The 10,586-nt window shown below is 35.0% G+C and overlaps 1 protein-coding gene across 1 annotated transcript; it reads right to left on the reverse strand.

The window, feature by feature from the left end:
• Window positions 1–7,100: 7,100 nt before the first annotated feature.
• On the reverse strand, window positions 7,101–9,250 carry LOC107900653 (uncharacterized). Its single transcript, XM_016826322.2, has 4 exons — window positions 8,869–9,250; window positions 8,672–8,775; window positions 8,496–8,580; window positions 7,101–7,381 (listed from the first exon to the last, which is right to left on the reverse strand). The coding sequence occupies exons 1-4, from the start codon at window positions 9,079–9,081 to the stop codon at window positions 7,292–7,294; spliced, it is 492 nt and encodes a 163-aa protein (XP_016681811.1). The 5' UTR covers window positions 9,082–9,250; the 3' UTR covers window positions 7,101–7,291.
• Window positions 9,251–10,586: the final 1,336 nt, after the last annotated feature.

Genomic DNA, 10,586 nt, shown 5'->3' on the forward strand with positions numbered 1-10,586 from the left:
ATTAGAGTTTTTGAGAGAGATGTTCCCGTTTGCAAAAATCCCTTAGTCATGCAAGGATATGAAGAAAATGATAAAAGATTTAGGCCTTGGGTACAACAAAATCCATAGTTGCCCAAATGACTGCATGTTGTATTGGGGCGATCGAAAAAACCAACAGTGCTGTCATGTATGCGACCAATCCCATTGGATAAATAGAAACATAGAAGACGGGAACGACGATGAAAATGATGCACAGTCGAGGAAGAAGCCAGTTAAGATTTTGCGGTATTTTCCGTTGATACCAAGGCTTCAAAGACTTTTCATGTCATCGAAGACAGCGGAGTCAATGACGTGGCACCATGATGGACGAACCGACAATGGATTACTAAAGCATCCGGCAGATTCTTTAGCTTGGAAAGCATTTGACAATAAATTTCCAAACTTTGCAAGCGATCCTAGGAGTGTGAGGCTTGGACTAACATCTGATGGATTTAATCCTTTCAAGATCATGAGCACTGCCTACAGTACTTGGCCAGTAATGCTTGTTCCTTACAATCTGCCTCCGTGGATTTGCATGAAGCAATCTTCCCTTATCTTATCTATGATTATCCTTGGAGAGAAAGGGCCCGGGAATGATATCGACATTTATTTACAGCCACTTATTGAAGAGTTAAAACAATTATGGGCTGGTGTCGAGACATACGATGTGCTGAGAAAGGAGAGCTTTAATTTACGTGCAGCTTTGATGTGGACCATAAATGACTTTCCCGCTTATGCCAATTTATCCGGTTGGAGTACTAAGGGTCGTTATGCGTGTCCTTGTTGTGCTGCACAAACATGCTCGCAATGGTTGTACAATGGGAAGAAGTTTTGTTACATGGGGCATCGTCGGTGGTTACCGAAAAATCATAGATTTAGATTTCAGAGTTCTGTATTTGACGGCACTGAAGAGTTCAGAGAAGCTCCTTCCCAGACCAGTGGCTCTGAAATCTTGTTCATGTTGGAAGATATGAATTTCATTTATGGGAAGATGAACCGACCGCCAAACACGCAGAGAAACAGAAGATCAAATGATGAAGCCGATGAAAGCTCCGACGAAGAGGACGATCCTAATGAGGCGGACTTGTGGAAAAAAAGAAGTATTTTTTTGAGTTGCCTTATTGGGAGCATCACCTTTTACGACACAATCTTGATGTTATGCACATTGAGAAAAATGTCTGCGAGAACATTGTGAGTACAATTTTGAACGTCGACGGAAAATCAAAAGACAATCTTCAGAGTCGACTTGATTTAGTCCAAATGGGAATTCGGCCTGATCTTCATCCCAATCCACTTCCGAATGGGAAATATCGGTTGCCGCCTTCTATTTTCTCAATGTCCAAGACGGAGAAAGAACTGTTTTGCATGGTGTTGAAGGATATAAAGGTTCCGGATGCGTATGCATCAAATATATCTCGATGTGTTAGTGTTAAAGATCGAAGATTATATTCGCTAAAATCACATGACCATCACATCTTGATGCAAGATTTAATGCTAGTTGCTCTACGATGTTGTATGTCCAAGAAGGTGACGTCTTGTATCATTGAACTATCCAACATAATGAAAGCCATTTGCGGCAAAGTTTTGGATGTTCAAGAACTTCAGAAGGTACAGGATCGAGCCGCTTTGACTTTATGCAACATGGAGAAAATCTTCCCACCTTCCTTCTTCACCATTATGGTTCACTTGATAATTCATCTCCCGTACGAAGTAATTCTTGGTGGACCCGTTTCCTATCGATGGATGTATCCCATAGAAAGGTCTTAGAGAATTATTTTTAAAATTTTCCCTCATTCACCTCAATGCCTTTAGTTACAACTTTTGATAATGTTGTATATTGTGTTTAGGTTCCTATCCAAATTAAAATCTTACTGCCGCAACAAGTGATATCCAGAAGGATCGATTGCTGAAGGCTACTTGGCAGAGGAATGTATGACCTTCTGCTCGAGATATTTGGAAGATGTCGAAACAAGGTTGAACAAACCAAATAGGAATGCTGGACTCACGGACTATGACTTAGCCGATACTTATTTGTTCCAAAGTTTTGGACAACTAATCGGCAAAGTTGAAATTGCGGAATTAGATAATTTATCGTGGGTACAAGCACATCGATATGTTCTGTTTCACCACGAATCATTGGAACCTTTACGGAAGTAAGTTCTACAAATTTTATAAATATTTATCAAACTAAAATTGTTTATCTTCTAACAAAGATCACATTTTTTTAACATAGTGAGTACAAACAAATATTGAGATCTCGTGCACGCTCCCGAAGAACACAACATCGAGATATTAATAAGTTGTTTACAGAATCTTTTTATGAATGGTTAAGCCAAACGGTATGTGGTTGGAGCTTTCGCTTACAAATTATAATGCTTTCTCATAACATTTTTAATTACTTAGTTTACTTTCCATTCAATAGGTTTGGAATGGGAAGAGCGTAAACGACGAAGTTAAATGGCTCTCTCAAGGTCCAAATCGAGTGGTTAAAAGATATAGTGTGTTCCTCATCAACGGATTCAGATTTCATACAAAATATCGCGAGAGGTTGAGGAGAACGCAAAATTGTGGAATAGTTGTTAATTCTGCAATTACAAGTTATGCTAGCGCTAGGGACAATAATCCTGTCGAGGGAAATGTGGAATATTTCGGACAGCTTACTAACATAATTGAGTTGGATTACTACGGCAAATGAAAAGTTGTCTTATTTCGAGCTGATTGGGCCGATGTTAATGCAGCTCGTGGAATCAAGCAAGATCAATTTGGTTTTACAATGGTGAACTTTGACCGATTGATTCACACAGGCCAACAACTGATAGATGAGCCGTATGTATTCTCAAGTCAAGTCAAACAAGTTTTTTACTCAAAAGATCCAACTGATGAGAGTTGGTACGTTGTACTCCGTAACATCCCTAGAGACTTGTTTGACATGGGCAGTGGAAGTAGAGATAACATCGACGATAGATCAGAAACTTTGCCATTTCCAGAACAAAACTTAAACGATAATATCCCTAGTACTAGTGCACAATTTCAATGGGTTCGTCAGGATACGGATGAAGATATTTACGAATAATGATGTAGTAAGATTTTACGATTGTTTAATTATATGTAACTTACATTAGTATTAAATCTTGGTCTTATTATATAACTCAACTATTTTATATGTGCTGTTATTGTTGTAATTAGTTATTAAGTTTAATTACATTTTATGTGTATTGCAGATAAAATGCCTAGAAGAAAAATTATAAGGGAAAGCATTGTTCAAAATGATCCGAAATCGACAGAAACAAATAGTACTGAACAACAGACAGCAATTGGATCTTCGAATGTTCTGATTACGCACGAGGATCCTACGGAAGTTCAAAGTAACTTACATTAATTCCATGCGTGTTGACTGATAATTGATTTATTTTTCAAATTCTTATATTATAATATACCATTTGTAGCTGAAAATGGTGGGACGCGTAGAGGTCGAGGACGTACGATACTTAGAGAGTTATAGGAGTTAGATCTAGTCGAGCGTGTCAAGGTATGCAGAAACAGTTTTGGTCAGCCTGTTGGATCAGAAGCTCGACTTTTAGCAGGATACATGGGCATTTTAGCACGAAATCCGAATATGTTGCCTATCAACTACGAGTCATGACGTCAAATGCCCGATAGCAACAAAAACCAAGCCCTCGATAATATTAAGGTAACAAAATGTTAATGTCATAAACAATTATGGGAAATAGTTTCATTTATAATTACTTTATTAACTTGTGTTTTTTGTAGGCGAGGTTTGCTTTAGAGGTCTCCGATGCTTATGTAAAGAAGGCATTGGGAAAAAGATAGAGAGACAATAAAGTACTTTGAAGAAAAATTATTATAAGACAAAAACCACACTCGATGAGAAATTGCAAAATGTCCCGCCGGGTATGTTGAGGTACCAATGGGAAGATGCGATTAGATTTTGGCATTCTCAGAAAGGCGAGGTACGACGTACTTCTAAACTATTGTAATTATTTTGGTTTATAGTATTTACTATTTACGTACTAAAAATTTTATAACGTAGGATCGTGAACGAGTTGGAAAAAGCAGCCGGCAGCAACAAAAATTCACTCACACAGCCGGGTCGAGAAGTTTTGCATGTGTAGCTGAGGCGGAGGTATTTTTAATTTTTTAATATTCTCAAATATGTATAACTTTCTATTAAATAATATTTTTACTACTATATTATAGGAACGGTCGTCCGGTCAAAAAGTTAGACGCCTACAACTTTTTGAAATTACACATAAGAAAAAAGATGGATCTGCTATGACTCCTGAAGCTGGTGAAATTATGGTACGTTTACTTAATACGATTTCACTTGTTTTAGTTATTTATAGTGTTTTTATCTAATGGTTTAATTCATTGCATGTAATGCGACTATTGTTATATTGCATTTGTTTTTTTACTATATATAGCGTTCCTAACTATGTGATTTATTTATTAGGAAAAACTAAAGGAAAAAAAGATGGAGTATGAAGCGATTGCTTCTAGTGATAGTTCTGTTCATCTTGAAGACATTGATAACCGGATTATTACTGAAGTTTTGGGTCCTGAAAAGTATGGTCGGGTTCAATTTCAAAGATCTTTTATCAGCCCAACCCAATATTTTGGATCCAGCTCGCACCAATACATGGCTTCGCGGAGTCAATCTCAAGCTGAAGTTCAGAGGTTAAAAGACCAGATGGCTCAGATGCAAGCGACCACATTTGAGGTTCAAAGGAAATATGAAGAACTTCAGCAGCAACTTAAAGCAGAGGCTGCAGCGAGGGAAGCAGAGGCTACAGCGAGAGAAGCAGATGCCACAGCGAGAGAAGCAGTGAGAGAAGCAGAGGTTCAAAAGAAATACGAAGAACTACAAGTACGACTTCAAAAAGATGCGGCATCGAGAGAAGCAGAGCAGAGCAAAAAGTACGACGAACTTCAACAGCAGCTTCAGATTATGATGAAGATGTTTCAGCAGTCGCAACTTCCGCCGTCATAGTGTATGTTGCATAAATACTTTTAACGCTTTTGTAAAGAAAAGTATGAATTCACTTTTATTTATCAATTAATATTATTTTAGTCATTTAATTTGAAACATTATATAAATTTATTGTTTTTGGTTAGTTTAGATTTGGTTGCTTTTGATTTGCTGTTGCAGGAGGGCTGAAAAAAAATAAAAAATTTAATTTTAAAAAAATCCCAAAATTAGTGGCGTTTTTAAAAAAGCGCCGCTAAAGAACACTACTTTTAGCGGCGTTTTTGAAGAAGCGCCGCTATAGAACATTACTTTTAGAGGTGTTTTCTTCCAAAGCGCCGCTAAAGAACATGAGCTTTAGCGGCGTTTATTTTAAGTGCCGCTAAAAAACATGATCTTTAGCGGCGTTTTTTTTCTAAGCGCCGCTAAAGAACATGATCTTTAGGGGCTTTTTTTTAAGCGCCGCTAAAGAACATGATCTTTAGGGGCATTTTTTTCTAAGCGCCGCTAAAGAACATGAGCTTTAGCGGCGTTTCTTTATGTAAGCGCCGCAAAAGTTAGCGACGTTGTCGTTAGCGGCATTTTTTGTGGCGCTTGTAAAAGCGCCGGAAATGGAGTTAGTGGCGTTAAAAAGCGCCGCTAAAGACCTAAAAAACGCGCCTCATTTGGTGTAGTGCCTATTAATTGGATGTTCACTTTTTTTAAAAATAGTTTAGATTCGAATCATCATTATACTAAAACCTATTTAATATTGTTATTAAATTATCTTTTTTTTTGAAAAAATCATGCTTAAAATAAATTTTAAAAATAAGTATATTTTAAAATTAAAATACTTGGAATTATTGTAATAAAATATTTGAAATTTAATTAATATATTTTAACTATTTAATGCTTCAAGTTTTTTTTTATTTTTTTTATTTTAGATCACGAGAGTTATTTATTTCAATGTCTATTTTTTTACTAGTAATAGGTATTGGTATTTATCTAGATTTCCTCCTCAAATTATAAGGTGGGAAGGTAAGAAAGTCGAAACTATTTTATACAATTATTTTTATAGATAGTTTTCATGAATAAAACAAAAAATCAAAATAAATATTACGATTATTACATTTTTAAAATTTTATTATTCATAACTATAAATTTAACCCTCAAAAGTCTACCAATTTTTTAATTTGTCCTTATTCTTTTGGTTTTTTTTTTCAATTGCACCACCAATCTTTCAATTTTTATCAAATTGATCAAATTTGGATGGAAAAAAACTAATGTATCCATTAATTGACTAACAATTGATGAAATTCATTGATGTGGCATGCTAGATGTACTTAATTATTGATGTAGCACTATTTTATCTTATACATCATGTCAACAAATTATTTAAATTTTATAAAAAAATTGAAAAAAAAAGATTTTTAAATAGTGTGGAAACTTTTATATTAATTCAAAATATGTATAATTTTAAAAAAAAGTATTTCATCTTATTAACTCATTTTCATTGCAATGCGGGCGCCTTCTCAGCCTTTCATAATTTTCCTCAACCACTTTTTGGGCATCCATTAGAGTTGGGGCATGGCACAAACCTTGACAAGCAATCCCAGGATGTATAATGGGAAACCCTTTCAAAAGCTTTGCCAATTCCGCACTCTCATTATTCTCTTTAATTTCTTCAACCCACCAATATGCTTCCCCCCTTTTGAACACTTGAGTGAACTAAGTTCAAATATAAATATGTTAAAGTGACCATTTATCTTAAATCAAATTTCTTTTAATAATTTTATATAAGCTATTACAAAAGCATATATAATAATATTCATTATTCTGTGACACCAATCTAATCAAAAGTCTTAAATTAATACTAGTTTATGACATACAATGTGAGTAAAAATATATTTAAGAACCAAATGAAATAATTTAAAAAAAAAATAACAGTATCAGTATAGATGACCAAACAACTCTATCTCATATCATATCGGCATAAACCAAACCCACGGAGAAACCCACACCCTCCGTAATTTTTGACGTCAATCTAACATCAATATTTTAAAATGACAAAAAAAAATCAAAAGAAAAGCTGAAAAGGGAATTCTATCACAAAAAGATATCAACTAAGCATCCAAAATCATTAATGAAAAAGAAACACCACATAAGCCTTCTTATTTGTTTCTCAATCCTCCCACTTCTACTGCATGTTTGTACCATAAAATTTTAATGTGGTCAGTCAAATAGCACAAAAGAGAGAGCAGAGGCAGGCACCTTCCTCTTTCATGATTGTCTATGAAAGATTCTAGAAATTTAAGTACAAAAATTGAGCTTCTTCATCACCTTTGCATATGCGGCAGGTACTATAGCAGGTTGTCGCAGTCTCCGTCTTGATTTCTTGGACTGCATTAAACAACAGACTATCACTATATTGCAAGATAAGTCATTGATTTTCAACACTCTTTATATGCCACTAAGATGTAACAACTTGTAGAATTAAGCTAATGATAAGAAAAGAAGCAGAGATGATTGTATTATACTGGTTGAGCTTGAAAGAAGAAAACTGTGTTGAGCTCATGATCTCCAATACTTCATTTATCGGTGACAACCATCTCTAAGGTATTGATTATAAGGTTTGCCCTAGGTTTCCCTTGGCTACAAGTATTTCCTACGTTGTGGATTAGATAAAGATTTTAAGGACAATAATCCTGTATTATCCCAAACTACAATGTTGGAGTTTTGGAGACCTTGGCCAAAGGTCCATATTTACAATAATATCATTTCAAGAAATTTTCAGTCCATTAAATGAACAACAGAAGTGCTAGATGTTGTGAAACAGCATACAAACATCTATGCATTTGCAATCATACAACGGCATCTTGCCTAATGGCAAGCCATAGATATTTGCCTCTGCTCCCCTTTTTTATGCCCAAGATCGTTCCTCGATATAAATAAGGGCAATTTTGCAGCAGTGAAAGTACAAGGTTCGCCTGAATTCACCTCCAACATGAAGTCTACACCATTACACTCCCACCATCTAAAAATCCCTTTTTTTTTAAAGAAAAAATAGTCCAGAGGATGGCTAAACGCACCATTACCCTCCCACCATCACACCACACAGGTACACGCATGTGCGCACCCACAACTCAGCAAGAGTGCAAGACAGAAAGCAACTACATAGGTTGAACCCTAAAATGTCAAAGGCAGCTGAATAACTGGCTTCACAAGAAGTAACTTTCAAATCTTTAACAATGATTCTTTCAATTCCTAAATAACCCTCAAAAATCCATCAGGTGCGTGTTATACGCCTACTCAGTGAGACCAAGATATCTCCTTTATGTTCTAGCTGATTACGTACAACCAGAATTTTGTTAAGCACTAAGGATGCATATGGAACTATTGACGCATAAAATAAAGCATGCTTTCAGCTCAAAAAAAAAAAAAAAAAGAAGAAGAAAACTCAAACCCAGAATAAGAACATCAAACTGGAACTGGAACAATACAAAAATGGCATTACCTTCAAATGTGCATTATGATTTTTGCCTTCCCTCCAGCGACGAATATTCCCATCATTCATTGTCCTAAATCGGGACTTATAGGACCTAATCGAATTCAAAGTAAAACATTAACCAAACAAATCTACAAAAAAAAAATGGTTTCCCCAAAAAGAAAAAAAAATAGGAACAAGCTTACGAATAAGATTTCATCTTAATCTTCTTGTGTTTGGAAGTACGTGGAGTCATGGGCTTCCTCCTCTTTGCTCGTTCTCTTGACGAAACATGCCGGACTTGGACCAACTACAGAAAAATGACACCCATAGTTTAGAATCTCGTTTAAATAAAGGATAAAATTTCAACAACCATTGAAATGCAAAGGAACCGAAAGTTTACAGAGAGAAGCAGTGGGGAAGAAGAAAAGGAGTTGACGGCGAGAGGAGGTGATGCGACACTGCTATTGAGAAAGGGTTCAAAGCTCCATTTGGTTGAAATAAAGTGGACTGGAGGAGACGAATGATGCAGAAGGCGACGAGAAGCAGAAAGAGAGGGAAGAGTTTGGGTTGATTGGAGAGCCAAAAAGCGGAGCTTCGTACATAATCTCTGCATCGTCTAATCTTTGGTCCCTGCAAGTTGCAGGCTGCAACCAGGACACAGTTTAGGGTTTAGGCTGTGATTTAGGGATTGTGGAGGGGTGCGTTTGGATTCTGGGATTAGCATGACCTGAAGTTTAGCTCGGAGTGAGTATTCAATAGAAACCTTGGTATCACAAATTAATAAAGGATAAATTTTAGATTTAGTCACTTATATATGGTTTAAATTATATTTTCGTCACTTATTTTTTAAAAGTTATGATATGGTCATTAATGTTATCAATTTGTTACATTTTAATCACTGAACTGTTACCTGTGTAACGATAAGCTAATATGGCACACCATATCATCATTTCAGACAAAAATTTTAGATCAAATTATATTTTTTCTTTTTGAGCAATTTAATTATTTTTGAATAATTAGATCTTTGTATATCATCTGACCAAATCTCACAAATATTATATTTAGATTTAAACACTTCAAGCCAAAAGGATGACTGGTTGGAGAGTAGTTGGAAACCCAATTTTTTTTAAAAAAAGAAGAGGTTTTGATTTCTAATTTATCTTAAACCAAGCCTTCCATTTTCCAAAGGCATGTAGCAATTTTCCCATCTAACTAGAGCTAGTTTACTTTTTTCTACTATAAAACCCCACACTAATTTTCAAACAAGCTTCTCGATCTCAAGACTAATAATTTTAAGAATAATAGTTGCGAATAACACTGATTTTACAAGAGTCACTGTGCTTGCCATAGATAAACACAGATATTCCATCCATTAAAATGTGAGCGAATTTTCTCAATGATGAAGCAATATGTCTCCTTTTAGGTACGTTTATGAAAGAAAAGAACACCAAGGTAGTGACCAAGATCCAAAACCTTATAGAAACTTAATTTAGAAGATCTAAGTGGTGACAATATGAATGCTTAAAGAATCGCAAACAATAACCTCCTTAATAATGTTCGAATCATCAATGAAATTATTTTCAAAATCTCCTTAATTATAATTGTAACGACCCAGTTTTAGTGGTGTCAAGTTTACGATTTTGGACCTCATTTCCATAAACCAAGTCTATAAATATTAAATAAGAATATTTACGGATTTAAGATATTATTGAATTGAGAATTGGCTAAGTGATTTAGCCTAAATTGTGTTTAATTAAGGCCTAAGGACTAAATTATAGAAGTTTAATCGCTAGAAATTTTTAATTAGGAATAAGGCTTGGGGACTTAAATAACAATTATTAAAAGGACCAAAATGGTTAATAAATCACTTTTGCATAGTTGTTAGTGGAAGATGATGTAGGATGTCACTAAATAAGCTTAAACATGATTAAAGTTAACTAAATTTGATTAAGTAAGTTAACTAAGATTAATTAATAAAACTAGTCATAGTATAAAAACCAAAGTTTACTGAAAGATGTTACCATCCTTAATTTGGTAAGTGTAATTGAGTCCTTTTCTTGTAAATTTTATACATGTGAGGTCATTGGAGCTTGATTTAGCTAGCACATGTACCAAATT

This window comes from Gossypium hirsutum, chromosome D08, assembly GCF_007990345.1.
Source record: "Gossypium hirsutum isolate 1008001.06 chromosome D08, Gossypium_hirsutum_v2.1, whole genome shotgun sequence".
Classification (NCBI taxonomy): domain Eukaryota; kingdom Viridiplantae; phylum Streptophyta; class Magnoliopsida; order Malvales; family Malvaceae; genus Gossypium; species Gossypium hirsutum.

What these genes read in the sequence shown, in the direction of transcription:
- LOC107900653 (XM_016826322.2), bottom strand. Translation starts at nt 9,081, where the DNA reads ATGCAGAGATTATGTACGAAGCTCCGCTTTTTGGCTCTCCAATCAACC. An exon ending in CTTCCCCACTGCTTCTCTCT is followed by an intron (nt 8,776 to 8,868) that starts GTAAACTTTCGG and finishes ATTTTTCTGTAG; the next exon opens with TTGGTCCAAGTCCGGCATGT. An exon ending in ATCATAATGCACATTTGAAG is followed by an intron (nt 7,382 to 8,495) that starts GTAATGCCATTT and finishes TGTTTAATGCAG; the next exon opens with TCCAAGAAATCAAGACGGAG.